Genomic DNA, 17,957 nt, shown 5'->3' on the forward strand with positions numbered 1-17,957 from the left:
CTCAATGACCATCTAAACATTAAGCTACAACATCATGAAATTCCCAAAAATCTACTCAAGTCAGGACAGGAAAAATGATTGGACAGCAGTGAATTGTTTTGGTAGATGTCCCAGTGCTGGTTTAAGAAGATTATGTTCTGATGACGTTTGGGCTTCTAGTTCAAGGCTACACACACTGAGCTCTTTTTTCACAGACAGTGTTTTTACATCACTGCTAATTTGTGCAGTTAAACATTAGATAATGTGTCCCAAGAATTTAGCCAATAAACCATAAGATAAAGTTTAAAAAAATTTTTTAAATAATTGTTCACGTTAAAAAATAATTTTCACTTATTCTGTAAAATGAAATCCAAAAGCTGTCTACATGTTTGTTGTTGTTTTTTTAGTTTCGTATTTATTCCCTACATAAGTTGTGCATCTGTATAATAATCATAAATGGGGTTTTGAACTGTCTAAAACAGATAATTGGGGAAGAATCTACTGACAAGGAAAACTCAAGCTATAATGTGTTTATGACTGCGTCTTCCCTTTACTCTGTTTCTGCACATTTGACCATTAACGTAGGCTATAGTATTTCAGATGTGTCAAGGTCACAAAAATATGGATGTGATTTAGATTTATGATATTATTTACTTTTATGACTTCTGTCAGCCTTGAAAGGTAACAGAGAAGAGCAGATGTACTGTACATGTTCACAATGGTTTATCTACAGCAGCAATCTCATCCAGATATGTAGCTAGCTTTATGCTTATCAGATTTTTCGCACTATTATTCTTTCCTCCAGCAGTGATAAGCAGGTAATTGCTGAAGTTTTCTTTCCCCTCTTCTACCTGGAATCTTGTAGAGTAGAATTGTTTGGGATGGGCGTGGACTACGTTTGACCACGCCCTCGACTCTTAAATCACACCACCGAAGCGCGCCTCTTGTCACGAAGCCCCGCCCACTCCACGCACCCATTCAAATTCAATGGTTCAAGTTCAACCATCACAACCCATATCTGAGTCCACCGCTTCACAAACATACATTTCCCCACAGCTTCAAATGAACACGAGTCCATCTGCTTCATCAGAACTATCTATTTAATACAAACAATCACAATAAAAACTTGACCAACACATCAAACAGAAAAGCGAGGCGCTTTAACCAGCTCATTGAGAGACTATGGAGAGCACACTAATATTTTTACTGGCAGTTACTTTCTTCTGTCCTGTTCAAACAGGTGAGTAAACAAGTTAATTTAATTAGTATATGAATGTATTTTAACCCATATAGATTCTATTCAGCGTCCTACACGTGTTTTGAGTGACGTTCAGATAGCATTCACTTACGCTCACCTTATTTCCAAGTTGTGAGTGATATTGTAATTTAAAAAGTGGCTAATCTGGTCTATAAATTTTAATATATCCCAAAAAAAAAAAAAAAAAAAAAAAAAAAAAAAATATATATATATATATATATATATATATATATTTGGCAATGTATGTTTATGTATATTCTGCATTAATAACCTACATGACAAAACAATAGGTATTTCCCTTTTAACTAATGACATTAACTTAATTGTTTCCTGCTTTTTGGCTCCTACAAAATAAATACTGATTATTTTATTCGTATATGTGTGTATAATTATGTTAAATGTGGTATTTCAAAGCTGTTATTGCTTTCAATAGAACTCAGTTGCATTGTTCGCTTCTGTTTTGCTCAACATGAATGAATTCTCCAGCTTCACTAAGCAGGACAAATCATAGTATTGCCTTACAGTAACCACATGTGTCTATATTTTCCATGTGTCTGCTATAGGGGCCTCATTCCATAGTATTTTCGCACACAAGCCTTTCCCAGAAGTTATAAATCATTTGCAGTACAAGGACAGTAGTAGCATAGATCCAAGGCATGAGGAACTGGCTTCCCATGCAAACTTATTTTCTACCAAAAACATGCATTACTCATCTTCACAGACAAGAAAAAATAAGAAGGGTTTAAAGGAGGCACAATTTCTATGCTTATGTTGTTTGGTCACTCAGTGCTGGTTTGGCATCGGAGTCTTTCTGGATTGGTACCAAAGATGAAAAGTTATTGCATATGAAAAAATCTAAAACAATGAAAAAAAAAAAACATATAGAGAACTGAGTCTTCATTAGTGGAGGTGGTGTAGTTATGTTTGGGTGTAATTGTAGATATAGGCTTCTTATCTCTAGATTATGCTATATAATTATTAGTTTATGGAGCTGTTTGGACTGTGCAGAGTAAAATAAAGCTGATAGTTCAGTTTAAAATAACCACAATTTGACTTTAGGTTCAATAAAGTGAAATGCTTTTACTATATGGGTGAATCTCTCAAAAATATGTACCAGGTCATGTTTAACCCATAATTGTTTTATTACAGTACTGCTGTTATAGTGATGACACCAATTCAAAATGCAAATGTAAAAGTCTTTAAATTAGACTTTGCATTGTGCAAAATTTAATTTATAACATTCAATTTTTTTGTTTGTTTGCTTGCTTGATTTTTTTAATTTTGGGGGTTAAATATAACCATGTCCCTGACAGGATTTGATAGGTTCACCCATATATTGGATTGACTCTTAAGATCAGACAGATCGTTTTATGAGTTTTATAGGTTATATAGGTTTATTTATAGGTTAAACTTTTACACATGAGAGAAAGGGGAAAGATATACTGTAGAAAGATATGCTTGTGTTTTCTCATTGGTATCTACACGTGCAAATGATGTCATGCAGACTCTAGTGAAGCAAGAGCAATACACCATATTCCATTAAATGAGAAGATAACCTTCTTGTAGCCCAGAAGGTTTCTTGAGCACTTTTATGATGCATTTTAGTTTCTTAGGCAATCTATGTGATAAGCCAGATAAACTTTCCATAACATCTTTGGCTTGGCTGCTACATGTCTTTCTCTACCCAGAGCTGTCTTGATAGTAGGCTGTTTAGATAATAAGACACACTAGAGACATCCAAGAAAAAAGCGAACAGCCACATTGCATTCTGTGGCCAGCATCTTCAACTGCATCTGGAAACAATGAACAATACATGGTGCTTTGAAGTAGATCTTGATGATACAGGATTTTTTTTTCGACCAGTTCAGGGCAACAATTTCGATTTGATTAACTACAACATGATTCAAGTTCTCTTTACTGAAAACTTACAAAACTATCTGATTAACCCTTTGATGCACAACAGGGGTCTAAAGTGACCCATGAAGTTTTTCTATATCTTTGCAAGAAATTAATGTTATTTCAATCAAGCAAGTGATTCTTTGCTGAATCTTTGAAATAAATGCATTTTTATCATTTATTATTTCAGGTATTCATTAAATAACTTGTTTTTGATTTCCACAAATCATTATGTTTATTTGTCCATTCTTTACTTTATAAAAAAAACAGTTTTTGTATTTCTACATCAATTTTACACACATGGGTCAAAAATGACCCACATAGAAACCTTTGATATTTGCTAATTTTTTGCAAGAACATATTTATTGTAGAAAACTATTCACCTGCCCCACATTTCACAACTGATTTTGTATAATGGATGCATTTAGTCTTATTTTATAATTTATTAACACAGAAAACATTTGATATATTGTGAAAGATAACTGGATATAATATTTGAATGTTAGGCTAAGGTTACCTTGACCTTGAAATCTATTACTAGTGAGACAGAGAAACATGTCCAATGCTATTAGCTAGCTTGTTGGCATATTCTATTTAGCTAGCTAATGCTAACTAGGTCAACAAAATAAAAGTAAAAATAATACATTATTATATAGAAGTATATAATTGTTGTCAGGCAGAAACCTCATATCTCCACATTTCCTCATTTCTATTTTTTGTCATAAATCAGTGCTATTGGTCACCCTTTATGTCTGTCAGTGTTTCTTAAAAGTAATAGTTTTGGACATTTGGACATACATTCTCTTTGACAGCGACAATGTATAATCAGTATCTACATGTTCAACTGCCTGTTGTGCATTTGAACATTTTTCTATTTTCTTTATCTAGAGTGTTAGTATGACTGATCCCAGACATTCTAGTTTAACGGCTGATATGTTTGTAGAGATGCTAGATGATGAGGAAGATCAGGCAATTCTTAGTCCTGATTCAGAGTCTGAAATATCTTATGCTGATGACCTAGACTATGTGCCGCAGTGTCAATCTGAATGGGTGCAAATCTAGTTCTCCTAGATGAAGAAGACTCTTTTGATGACACTGAAGACTTGACTGATGAGTCCTCTGAAGAGGAAACTTAGACCCAGTCCAACAGATTGAGTAAAAATGGTTGGCTCCTACTCATGTAAGCAGAGAACACGGAGGTGGCTCGTGATGCTGTGGTGCAATGTGCTGGATGTTGCTACACTCAGTGCCTACACCAGGTGTTTGGTTGTGAGTGAAAGATGGTTGTGCGTGAAAATCCCATTAGATCAGCAGTTTTTTAAATACTCAGACCAGTCCGTCTGGCACCAACAACCATTCCACGTTCAAAGTCACTTAAATCCCCTTTCTTCCCCATTCTGTTCGGTTCGGTTTGAACTTCAACAAGTCGTCTTCACCACATTTAGATGCCTAAATGCATTGAGTTGCTGTCATGTGATTGTCTGATTAGCAATTTGTGTTACCAAGCAATTGAACAGGTGTACCTAATAAAGTGGCCGGTGAGTGTATATATATTTCTTAAAAAAAAACAAAACAAAAAAAAACACGCAGGACATGGCGAAACATTAAATTCTAATTAATCATTCAAACCAGAAAAAATGCCCAGCCATAATTTGAAGAGATGTATGATGTCAACCCAAGGTCATAAACGGTTTTATATCAACGGAAGGTTTATATTTAAATACTGATAAGACCTGTCTACATGTTACATTTGTGTAATCATTAATCATATTATGTCCACATTTCCATTATAAGACAGAACGATCCAACACTGAGTCCTGATTGGATGAACCAAGTTGGAAGGTGTTGTAAAATGGTCGCTATAAAGTTAATATTTTTCTATATTAATTTGTGAAGTTGCCACATTGCTTGGCAGCAGTCTATGGTAAGGCTGGTGAACTTTGTGATGAACATTAAAAATATTTATCTAATAATGTAAGTTCTGTTCATTTACAAATTGTTTATTGAATATGTCTTTTTTTCTTACAAAAGTTACAAGCCACTTAATATTATGAAGAAGTGATTTCACTACTTTGTTGGCAAAAAAACCTTAAATTTCCCCGATGTCACAATTACGAATTTAAATCAGTGATCGAATTCTTTTGCGACCACCACGTTTGTTTTCAGAAATAGGTGACCCATTGAGCTGTGGGCTAAAGCCATCAAAAGGCCATTATCAGCACATCATTATTTCCCTGACAACTATGATTACTAACTAATGAACGTCACATGACTCTTCCACTTCTGCTTGAGTAACACTGGATGGTTACGGAGAATGTCATTAGATAACTTTCTTTGATTATCAATTTTAAGGTTTACTACTTTAACTAAAAGTCGACCATTGTTGCATCCAGCCAGTGTCAAGAGAATGCTTTTTTTTGTGTGTATGACTTGAGTTATCATTTCAAAAAAGGTGGTGGAGCTGTCTTTAAGTTTGTTGGTGTTGTGTTTCTCAGAGCAAGCCTCCTCCTTAACTAAGATCTAGAAGACCTTCCCTTACTGGCATTTTAGATTACAAAGCAGGAAAAACTTGACACCGTCTTTGTCTATACATGTTGCAATCAGTAAATCATACATAACCCAGTTACCAGTGTTAGCACTAGATTGTGTACAGTGATATGCTTCAGTAGGAGGGCTAAGCAAGATTATAAGGCCCGCTAGTGTTTAAGCTTGTTATCTCGGTGACCTCAAATGACTAAAATAACATAAGGTGTTGGAAAATGTGTCACCTATGTGAAGCATCACTTATGTCTCCATCTGACAGGTGTTTTGACTTGTGAACCACGGCAGTATCAGTGTGGCAATGGAAAGTGTATCACATCGAGATGGGTGTGTGATGAAGCTGATGACTGTGGTGATGGCACAGATGAACTTCCTGCTGCCTGCTGTAAGTGTTCCTCTATCTAAGATAAGTCAGTGTTCCTGAAGAGACGGGAGAGAAATCTTGGTGTAACATTAATGATGCTAGGTGCAATGATTTAAATGTGGTTAACTGTGTTTATCCATAGATGACAATTCTATTGGAAGCTGATAGAAATGTATTCAAAACTCTTTTAAACCACATTTTTGTGGTCACATGTACTAAATATTATTTCCCTAAATTGCCCTAAATGACGTGGCAGTGAGTAAAATTCTGTCTGAAACCAGTAAGCTGATTGATTATTTTGATGTCATGTCTGGCACTTAAAATTCTATACTGTTTTGTTTAAAATAAATCAAATTTGAACACAATTTATAAAAAATAAATAAATGAAACAAGTGAATTTTGGTATCACAACATAAATCTGAACGTTTCAAAAAGTGGATATTCATTTTGAGATTACACTTGAGTTTGTGTTTAGTTGGGTTTAAATTTTTTGTTTTGTTAAAAAAAAATCAGTGAGCACTAGGTTATTTCAGTGTAAAAAGCCATGCTAATATAAATTTAAAAATAAGCAGAACAAGATCTTGCACAATTAAATATCCGAAATCAACTGGCATCAAAAAAAGAAAAAAAATCACTAACATTTGCTGCTATCTCATCATTATATCTTACATCCCTAGCTAGGTACCACTCATATTCTCTACAGAAAATGTAAAAATAAAATTTTTACTTCTCTTTTCAGTGGCCAAGACCTGCAGACCCAGTGAATTCAGCTGTGGTGGGCGACTAAACCAGTGTGTGCCAAAGAGCTGGAAGTGTGATGGCAAGGCGGACTGTGAGAATGGTGCAGATGAGGAAGGCTGTGGTGAGTGACATCTTGAATTAATGTCTATCATCATGGTGCTGCCAGTGTGCATGTGTGTTTAAAATCTCCCTCACCACTTGTAGATCCTCGCCGGTGTCTGGATGGCGAGTTCCGCTGCGGCAGCGGCCAGTGTGTGAGTGCTGCGTTTGTGTGTGATAATGAGAGAGATTGCGATGACGGCAGTGATGAAGTCTCCTGTCCGCCCACCACGTGTAGCTCCACCTCCTTCAGGTGCAACAACACACAGTGTGTGCCTCGACTGTGGGTCTGTGATGGAGATGCCGACTGTGCTGATGGCTCAGACGAATTGCCTCAGAAATGCAGTAAAGTGACGCCTAAACCTACCAAAACCTGCTCCTCTATAGAATTTCATTGCGGCAGTGGGGAATGCATACACAACAGCTGGAAATGTGATGGGGGAGAAGATTGTTTGGATCGCTCCGATGAGAAAAACTGCTGTAAGAAATAAGACTTGTTCATGTTACTGACATATAAATTTCCCTTTCATGAACCTCTAGATGGTGCAGTCCGATAGGTCAAACTCAATCTGACATAATGACATCATTATCACATGGCACAGCTGATTGATTCTTTTTCTATCAGCAGCCAATGAGCTGCTGCTCAACATTCAAATATATGACTATTGGTTGCTGTAGCAGTTGCAGTGTGCTTCAGAAACCTTCCACCTCCCCCAGCTCCACCTGGATAGATCTGCTATGGGGTGATCCGCCAAGACCAAACACAATAACATTGTCATGTACATTACCATGCCAATCTCTCCAAGAGTTTGTCATGACAGAAATACAGATAATCCTTGCATGGTACACACAAGGATACCAGGAAGACTTATTCATCTTAGAATAGCAGTACCACAACTAAAACGATGATAAAGACAACTTCACAGTGCACATTTTTTTATAGAAGGATAGATATACACATGTTAATAGAAAAACTAAATTCACATTTCTGCTTTTAAGCCATCAGAAATGTCTTGTCCCTTATATTGATACTCTACCCCAAAATGCAAATTTTGTCATTAATCACTTACCACCATGTCGTTCCAAACCCGTAAAAGCTTTGTTCTTCTTTGGAACACAATTAAGATATTTTGGATGAAAACCGCGAGGCTTGTGACTGTCCCATTGACTGCCAAGTAAATTACACTGTCAAGGCACAGAAAAGTATAAAAAACATAGTCAAAATAGTCCATCTGCCTTCAGTGGTTCAATCTGAATTTTATGAAGTGACGAGAATACTTTTTGTATGCTAAGAAAATAAAAATAACAACATTTATTCAACAATTCGTCTCCTCTCTGTCTCTCTGTGTCAGCGTAGCGCCATTTTGGAGAGAATTCGATGGACGCAAACTGCGTACACTATTCTCTGTTATCAGTAACGCATGAATACGCTGTTTCCGTTCAAATCAAAGCGTAAATAAACATACAATACGTATCCATGCGTTACTGATGACAGAGAATAGCGTACGCACATTGTGTCCATCGTATGCTCTCCAAAATGGCGCTACACAGACACAGAGAGACAGAGAGGAGACGAATAGTAGGAGCAGGATTGTGGACCAATGAGATTTCACAATTGGTGGCGCTACACAGCAGAAATAGAACCCAAGGTATTGATCAATTGGATTCTCGTCACGGTCACGGCAGATTACTGTTATCGCTTTCCACTTTGTTACAATGTAACCTTAAAAGCATCAGTAGCCATTTTATCCTCATGACATAATTAAGTATGTTTCTCTTTCCAGCCTTGCCCACATGCCGACCGGATGAGTTCCAATGTGGTGACGGATCTTGCATCCCTGGCAACCGGCAGTGCAACCAAGTATATGACTGCAAAGATTTGAGTGATGAGCTGGGCTGTGTTAATGGTAAACCATCCAAATTATGCTCTTTACACAAAACTGATATGCTTCATGTGTTATTCTGATGTGTTTAATTTACATTTCTCCTTTTTTATTTTCAGCAACTCATTGTGAGCCACCACAAAAGTTTAAGTGCCGCAGTGGTGAATGCATCAGCATGGAAAAAGTTTGCAACAAGCAGCGGGACTGTAGGGATTGGTCCGACGAGCCATTACGAGAATGTGGTAAGTAAAAACGGCTTTCAAGAATGTGCATTGCTTAGAATTACGTCAAAACCAACGTGTACTACAATATTGGATTTTCAAATCCACAGATTCTAATGAGTGTCTTTACAACAAGGGTGGTTGCTCTCATATATGTAATGACCTAAAGATTGGTTACGAGTGCCTCTGTCCCACTGGCTTCCGGTTAGTGGACAAGAGACGTTGTGAAGGTAAGAAACTGAAATTAGTTCCCATATTGAATCATCTGGAAATCTGGTCATAATACGTTTCACAGGCCTTGGTGCAGATCCAGTTCAAAGAATGATTTAATTTGTACTTTAAACTTATTTGCTATTTCTGAGCTGGAAATAAGGATAGAGTTTGTTCAGTAAGTCCATGCTGTTACTGCCTGTCATGATTCAGTGGTGTTACGGACACCGTTCTGAAGCAACAGAGTGATTATTTAACTTCAAGCCCACATATTTGTTTGATTTCTTCAGACATTGATGAGTGCGCCAATCCAGAAACCTGCAGCCAAATCTGTGTCAACCTGATGGGTAGTTACAAGTGTGAGTGCGAGGATGGCTACCAGATGGATCCAGCCAGCAAAGCTTGCAAAGCTATTGGTACAGCTTTTAAACTTCCAAATATTAATTTCCCATACTTGCATACTGATAAACTCATACTCACAAACGTGGTACTACAGGAACCATTGCCTACCTATTTTTCACCAATCGCCATGAGGTCAGGAAGATGACTCTGGATCGTAGCGAGTATACACGTGTTATTCCCCGCCTGAAGAACGTTGTGGCACTGGATGTGAATGTTGCTTCCAGGGAGATCTACTGGTCGGATTTATCCCTCAAAAAGATATACAGGTAAATCTTTGGACTTGTGGTCAGTCTTGAGTCTCAATTGCTTCTTGCCCAACCTGTTGTCATATTTTGTCTTTCTTTCCCAGAGCACCAATGGATACAGCAGAAAACTCCTCCCAACACAGTGTTGTGATTGGCAGTGACTTAGATGCACCTGAAGGTATCGCTGTCGACTGGATCCACGGGAACATCTACTGGACAGACAGTATCAAAGGTGTCATCTCTGTGGCAACAGTGGACGGAAGCAGACGGAAGACTCTCTTCAAAGAAAACCTGGCCAAGCCACGTGCTATTGTGGTCGACCCTATTAAGAAGTATGTCAAGTCCTAGATACTCTAAAATAAAGGGATACACTATGTGGGCAAGTGGTTTACTATGTTAAATCTTCTCCTATTTGTTGTAGCTTCATGTTCTGGACTGATTGGGGCACACCAGCTAAGATCGAGAAAGGTGGTCTTAATGGAGGGGACCGCTATGCCCTAGTTACAGATAACATTGTCTGGCCCAATGGAATAACCCTTGGTATGAACATGTCCACTTACAGTGCCTTTCGAATGTATTCATACCCCTTCATTTTTTTTCACATTTTATGTTGCTGCCTTATGTTAAACTTCTTTAAATTATTTTTTTCCCCCACACTCAATCTACACTCCATACACCATATTGACAAAGCAAAAACAGAACTTGTCACAACTTTGTAAATTTATTAAAAATAAAAAACTCAAATAAGTACATTGCATAAGTATTCATACCCTTAACTAAATATTTATCTGAAGTACCTTTACAGCCTCAAGTCTTTTTTGTTTGATGCGACAAGTTTTGCTTATCAACATTTGGCAATTATCTGCCATTTGTCTCCTCACCTCTTCACCTCTCAAGCTCTGTCAAGTTGGATGGGGGTAGACGCACATTTTCTGGTTTCTCCAGAAACATTTGATTGGGTTCAAGTCCAGGCTGTGGCTGGGCCACTCAAGGACAGTCGCAGCGTTGTGCATAAGACACTCTTGCTGTGTGATTAGGGGTCATTGTTCTGTTGGAAGGTAAACCTTCTGCCCAGTCTGAGGTTCTGAATGCTCTGGACTAGGTTTTCATTGAGGCTATCTCAATATTTTGGTGCATTAAGCTTTTCTTCTACTCTGATGAGTCTCTCAGTTCCTGCTGCTGAAAAACAGCCCCACAGCATGAGGCTGCTACCAGCACACTTTACTTTTGGGATGGTACTCTGCAGGTGATGAGCAGAGCTGGTTTCCTTCAAACATGATGCTTAGAATTGAGGTTCATCAGACCAGATAATATTATTTCTCACAGTCTGAGGGTCCTTTAGGTGCTTTTTTGTAAATTCCAAGTGTGTTTTCATGTTTTCACTGAGGAGAGCATTGAGTTTGGCCACACCGCCATAGCCCAGATCGGTGGAGTGTTGCAGTGATGTTTGTCCTTCTGTAGATTTCTGCTATCTCCACATTTGATCATGGAGATCAACTAGAGTGACCATCAGGTTCTTCATCACCACCCTAACCAAAGCCCTTCTCCATCATTTGTTCAGTTTGGCCAGGAGGCCAGCTCTGAGAACAGAGAATACATGCTTCTGTGACCCTTCAATTAAGCAAATTATTTTCTGAACTCTTCCCCAGATGTGTGGCTTGACACAAACCTGTTTCTGAGCTCTACAGACTGTTCTTTTGACCTCAGGGCTTGGTTTTTGCTCTGATATGCATTATCAGATGTTGGACCTTTTATTAAACGCGTGTGTGCCTTTCCAAATCATACCCATTCAATTGAATTTGCCACAGGTTACCTTCACTCAAAGTCTAGTAACACCTACAAGCAATACAAATGCTCCTGAGCTAAATTCCAACTGTCCCAGATAAGGGTATGAGTACTTATGCAATGGAATCATTTAAGTTTTATTATTTTTAATAAATTTGCAAAGATGTAAAATTTTTTTGTTTTGTTTTTTGCTTTACCATTATAGTGTATGGTATGGAGTGTAGATTGATGTGGGAAAAAAAGTAATTAAAAGCAGTTTAACATAAGGCAGCAAGATGAAATGTGAAAAAGGAAGGGGTATGAATACTTTCGCAAGGCACTGTACATAACTGTCCACAAAGTGTAACTTTGGTCTGACCCACTTTCTTGTCTTGTCCCATGCATAGACCTTTTGAACCAGCGTCTGTACTGGGTCGACTCCAAACTACATACTCTCTCCAGCATCAGCATGCAGGGAGATGGGAGGCATACTCTGATCATTGACCAGGGCAAACTTGCCCATCCTCTGGGTCTCACTGTTTTTGAGGTAACACTTTCGTGCTCCTTATAAACTTGTTGCTGGAAGACCTTGTTGAGGAGGTTACCTGAATACTCACTCAATAATTCTCCATCGTCATTTTTAGGAGAAAGTGTTTTGGACAGATGTGAGCAATAACGCAATTCTAAGTGCAAATCGTCTGACTGGAAGAGACATCACGAAAGTGGCCGAACACCTCTCATCCCCAGAGGACATTGTCTTGTACCACAACCTCAAGCAACCGACTGGTATGTCGGCCATTATATAGCCATACATTTGACAGTACCTTCCCAGTCACCATTCAGTGAATTGATTTTCCATCTAAAATGTGAAATAGTTTTCAGTGTAGTTCTGAACTTATTCTGAATGTCTTTCCAGGAATCAACTGGTGCAGGGTCAACAACGGTGGCTGTGAATTCCTGTGCCTGCCGGCCCCTCAAATCAATAGATTTTCACCCAAATACACTTGTGCCTGCCCAGACAACATGATGTTGGCCAGAGACATGCGAAAATGTGTTCAAGGCAAGTCAGATTTGGTGCTTGTTGTCAAGACATGGATATAAACTTAATGTAAGTTCTGCTGATTTCTACATCTAATATTTGTGTTTTATTTTGAGCAGCTGTAGTCACATCAGAACCTCCTGTCAAGCCCGAAATAGTTACAACTAGTCATCCTAAAGTACCTTCAAAGACAACACCAAATCCAGCTCCTGCGATCCCTAACCGACCCGCTCAACCTGCTCCAATCAAGCCATCCCAAACCACAACTAAACGTCCTTTATCCACCCAGACAGGTATGTCTTGCTTTATCCACCCAGACATTCCCATTTGTCCTGGTCTTCTCCTTTTCTTGGCAAATTAGACACACCCAAGCCCCAACCCTAATCTTAAAACCCTAGAGCAGAGGTGTCCAATCCTGCTCCTGGAGGGACCATTGTCCTGCAGAGTTTAGCTCCAACCCCAATTAAACTCACCTGAACCAGCTAATTAAAGGTTTAGTTCACCCAAAAATGAAATTCTGTCATTAATTACTCACCCTCATGTCGTTCCAAACCTGTAAGGCATTCATTCAACTTCTGAACAAAAATTAAGATATTTAAATGTAATCCGAGAGCTTTCTGATTCTCCATAGACAGCAACGCAACTGACAACTTCAAGACCCAGAAAGGTAGTAAGCACATTGTTAAAATAGTCCATGTGACATCAGTGGTTCAACAGTGCTAATACTTTTTGTGCACAACGAAAACAAAAATAACGACTTTATTCAATAATTTCTTCTCTTCTGTGTGTACTCTTGTGAACGTGCGTCGAAGACTCACGCGGAAGAGAAGAAATTGTTGAATAAAATCGTTATTTTTCTTATTATAATTATAATTCTGCGTTGCTGTCTATGCACAGACAGAAAGCTCTCAGATTTCATCAATAAATTTCTTAATTTGTGTTCCGAAGGTGATTGAAGGTCTTACAGGTTTGGAACGACATGAGGGTGAGTAATTAATGACAGAATTTTCATTTTTGGGTGAACTATCCCTTTAAGGTTTTACAAAGCATACTAGAAATTTCCAGGCAGGCGTGTTGAACCATTCAAGGTCATATTACAGTTTTATCGAAATTTGTGAAATCTGTTTGTGATTTCTCTTTAGATGACCACTACAGTAATGTCAAAGTTCAATCATCATCTTCCACACCGTTGGCCTTGTACATTTTGCTTCCTCTTGGTGAGTGCTTCAATGCAAACGCTTAAACAAGCAATACAAAAATGTGTAGTGTTCTGAAAGTCTGCGAGTCACTAACAAAGGGAGCATTTTAATGCATTATGTAGGCACACACAACTTAAAGTCGCAATGTAACAGATATAGTGAAAGATCTTTTCTTTTGTATGTCTCATCTTTTTAAAGCAATCCTGTGTTTGGTTGTGGGTGGTGCTGTGCTGTTCTGGAGAAAGTGGCGTCAGAAAAATACCAACAGCATCCACTTTGACAACCCAGTTTATCAAAAGACCACAGAGGACCAGGTGCATCTATGCAGAAACGGTAGCTCTGATGGCTATGTTTACCCACAGGTACGATATACTTTATAAAAAAATATTTACTGACATCACAACACAATATTCATGTTAGCCGTATTAGCTAATGTCCTAAAGCATTGTTATCAGTGTAAAGCATGTTTATCGGTTTACTAATAAGCCTACTTGGACTACTGCCTTGAATATTACTTTGCCTAATATTGATGGTCTTATTTTGCTTTCACAGAGACAAGTTGTGAGTATTGATGATGACATTGAAGTCCATACTAAAACTGATGTTTCAAGATAAGAGCCATATTTGATGTCTTTCCTACTTGGAGGTCAGTTCTGCAGTAAAACAACATCTGAGGAACAATGGGGATACAAACTGCCTTTTCACACAAGGCATCTGATGCAAAAAAAACAAAAACAATCCAGAGCAGATGGTTTAGAGCAGACGCAAGAAAAAAAATAAAATAAAAATGAAACCTCAGACAACAACAACCTCAGCTATCAAGGCTGCTTTCACTTTATGTGACCCTGGACCACAAAACCAGTCTTAAGTCGCTGGGGTATATTTGTATAGCCAAAAATACACTGCATGGGTCAAAATTTTCGATTATCCAAAAATCATTAGGACATTAAGTAAAGATCATGTTCTATGAAGATATTTAGTAAATTTCTTACCATAAATATATCAACTTCATTTTTGATTAGTAATGTGCATTGCTAAGAACTTCATTTGGACGACTTTAAAGGCGATTTTCTCAATATTTAGATTTTTTTTTTTGCACCATCAGATTTCAGATATTCAAATAGTTATATCTTAGTACATTTTAAAGAGTTTGAAAATAAATTCTATGTTGTTGGTTTTTTGTTTTTTTCAGAGTTTGCTTTTATTCATAAGTTAATTAAAGATGCAGTACATTTAAATGTAGGCAACATGGACCATTTGCTGTCATGAGCTGTCCAAAATAGTTTTTCCTGATGTTATATGCCGTTGTTTACACAATTTTCAGTCATCACGTTCTTTTTTGTGCCAAAATGGTCAATGTTACTTCTGAAACTGGAAGTTCACGATAAAAAGCTCGATATCTGACTGCTTTCTCAGTAATGATACTGAAGTTACTTTTCTTTCACTATTATAAAGTTCCTCATTATATGAGCTAGTGATTCCAGTGATTTTTCTATGATTTTACTGCAGTGAAAATGCGGATGATTCATGCCAGATATTATTCAAGGAGTCAGAGAATGTCCTTCATTTTTATTACAAACATGTTGTAATCAAGGTGATGTCAATTGTTTTACATTCTCAATGTGAATGTGTAAATAATGTATGTAAATATGTTTATTATTGCATTTGCACATACATTGCATTTGTATTTTTAAGTATGCAGTATTGTATATAAAGAAATATTTTATTTATTTTGAATCTAAATCTTTCGGTGATAATTGGCTTTCGTTGCTGTGTACTATGTGAGCTGTTCATTTGTAAAGAATTTATGATATATTTCTGTACATTCTGATTAATGAATCTAGTGATGCATTTTTTGAGAAGCCAATCATGATTGTTCTTGACCTGTGTGTAAACCTAACTTGAAATAAACCATTTGAAGATTTCACTTGACTACAGTTGTGTTTTTCATGTAGTAAATCTGTAATAACACAAACACCATTAGATTTCCAGGGCTATGCTTTATATTATCAAATAAAATTCCAGTTTAGTTTAGAGCTGCAAAGGATGAAACTGATCCTAGCTTCAGTAAAGTAAAGTTAGAATAAACAACACTGGCCCTATGATGATCAATTTCAGCAGATGAGAAGATCAAGGGTCAATTCCTTTTCCCAGAGATCTGCTGAATGGATCCCTTCATCTGGAGCACATGAGGCCCAGGCTGACACTTACTTCTGCAAAATACCAACATCACAAATGCAGCTGTAAATGTGAACCTAAAGGCCTTATTTTACACGTAACTGCTTATAAATAAGAGCACATTATTCATGTAGGTGTAGAATGACCCATAAAACCTCAAAGGAACGATAGTAAAGCCACGACTTCTGGATTTCCAGGAAAGTGAATTCTAGGAAAAGAGGTGATTTCCAGGAAAGTGAATTCTAGGAAAAGCTCACGTCTCAGTTTTCAAAACACACTTGCCCCATGGGATGACACCATGATATACCGACATCCTGGGAAAAGTGGGCCACGGTCGGATTAGTTGAGGCGGGTGGGTGGATGTGACCTGTACATGTTTTTGGCTAAGGCGACTGGGCAAACAGCTCCACCTCCAACATGTTTTTTTTATCACTCACGTTTCTGGCACTTCTAAGAGTGTTGTGAGGGGCGACCAGAAAACCAGGCATGGAATGAGGTGGGCGAGATTTTGCGTGAGTGTATGGCAGCTTCATTCTACAAGCAAAGTGTGCATTGTTTGGTGGTTATGTTAGATAAAACATTCATTTGTGTTAATCTTTCGAATTATCTAATCTGTCTGTACATCTAAAAATACATATCACCATGGCTGCATTTATTTGATCAAAAATATGGTAAAAACTGTAATATTGCGAAATATTATTACAATTAACAATAACAGTTTTCTATTTGAAAATATTTTAATATATAGGCCTATTTAAAAAAATAGTCTTTAGTGTCACATTATCCTTCAGAAATCATTCTTATAGGCTGATTTGCAGCTCAAGAAACATTAATATTATCAAAAGTCAAAAACAGTTGTGCAGCTTAATATTTGTGACCCTGGACCACAAAACCAGTCATAAGGATCAATTTTTCAAAACTGAGATTTCTACATCATCTGAAAGCTGAATAAATAAGCTTTCCATTGATGTATGGTTTGTTAGGATCGGGCAATATTTGGCCGAGATGCAATTTGAAAATCCAGAATCTGAGGGTGCACAAACCAATGCATGCTTATAACCAAAAATTAAGTTTTGATATATTTACAGTATGAAATTTACAAAATATTTTCATGGAACATTTGACACTTTATGATTTTGGGCATAAAAGAAAAATAATTTTGACCCATACAATGTGTTTTTGGCTATTGCTACAAATATACCCCAGCGACTTAAGACTCCAGGTCCAGGGTCACATTTGTGAAGAAACCATGATTTTTTTCTTTTTCTTTTTTTTTTTTCAGAATTCGTGATAAATGGAAAGTAAATGTTTTGTGAAATTATCATTATTATTGTTATTTTACCTATTTAATATGTCTTTGCTAAATAAAACTATTAATTTCTAAATTCTTACTAAAATCTTATCAAATTCAGCTGTTTTAGGATCTGTCTCTTATTTGGCTTTTTTATTGCTAAAAAACACTTGCATCACAGTGTGTCCAGAACAGCCCGTAATTGTTTTCTTTCTTGTAATCTCCCAGAAATCGCATGTTCTGACATCACTAATGATTAGCCTTAGATACCTGGACACTCTGTCACTGCACAATGTTTGTGTGGCTTGTTTGTTTTATGACTTTGCTTTGGCAAGAAAAAAAAAATTACTGTAGTTAGTGGGACATTGAGTCAGACACAGGGGCCAGAGCAGGGGCCGATGAGAGGATGACAGATATTTGAGTATTATCATTAATATTAATATTATAGGATATGTATATGATTAAATAACATTATATATAATTGATTGCTTATAAATTCATATTATAATATTATGTTACACAATTATTAATTATTTCGATCTAATAATTGTATTATTTTAATTATATATAAATATTACATTATAATATTTTTTTAATTAATTTATTATTATTATTTTTTTTTTTTTTAAAGGAGATCAAAACACCAA

At 37.0% G+C, this 17,957-nt stretch overlaps 1 protein-coding gene across 2 annotated transcripts; it reads left to right on the forward strand.

Annotated features, from left to right (window-relative positions):
* The first annotated feature begins 1,012 nt into the window (after positions 1-1,012).
* LOC306866058 (low-density lipoprotein receptor-like) lies at positions 1,013-15,767 on the forward strand. Of its 2 annotated transcripts, XM_079411033.1 has the most exons (19): positions 1,013-1,219; positions 5,937-6,059; positions 6,778-6,900; positions 6,984-7,358; positions 8,663-8,785; positions 8,881-9,003; positions 9,093-9,212; positions 9,483-9,608; positions 9,689-9,860; positions 9,944-10,171; positions 10,261-10,379; positions 12,011-12,150; positions 12,248-12,389; positions 12,520-12,663; positions 12,762-12,935; positions 13,785-13,859; positions 14,040-14,203; positions 14,394-14,487; positions 15,351-15,719. In XM_079411033.1, exons 1-18 carry the CDS (start codon positions 1,162-1,164, stop codon positions 14,454-14,456), a joined length of 2,592 nt encoding a protein of 863 aa, XP_079267159.1. In that variant the 5' UTR covers positions 1,013-1,161; the 3' UTR covers positions 14,457-14,487; positions 15,351-15,719. The 2 variants fall into 2 exon arrangements, with proteins under 2 accessions (XP_079267159.1, XP_079267158.1); XM_079411032.1 differs by having other exon boundaries at positions 14,394-15,767.
* Positions 15,768-17,957: the final 2,190 nt, after the last annotated feature.

This window comes from Barbus barbus (assembly GCF_936440315.1).
Source record: "Barbus barbus genome assembly, chromosome: 4".
Classification (NCBI taxonomy): Eukaryota; Metazoa; Chordata; class Actinopteri; order Cypriniformes; family Cyprinidae; genus Barbus; species Barbus barbus.

What these genes read in the sequence shown, in the direction of transcription:
- LOC306866058 (XM_079411032.1), top strand. Translation starts at nt 1,162, where the DNA reads ATGGAGAGCACACTAATATTTTTACTGGCAGTTACTTTCTTCTGTCCT. An exon ending in GCCCAATGGAATAACCCTTG is followed by an intron (nt 10,380 to 12,010) that starts GTATGAACATGT and finishes TCCCATGCATAG; the next exon opens with ACCTTTTGAACCAGCGTCTG. An exon ending in CATGCGAAAATGTGTTCAAG is followed by an intron (nt 12,664 to 12,761) that starts GCAAGTCAGATT and finishes TATTTTGAGCAG; the next exon opens with CTGTAGTCACATCAGAACCT.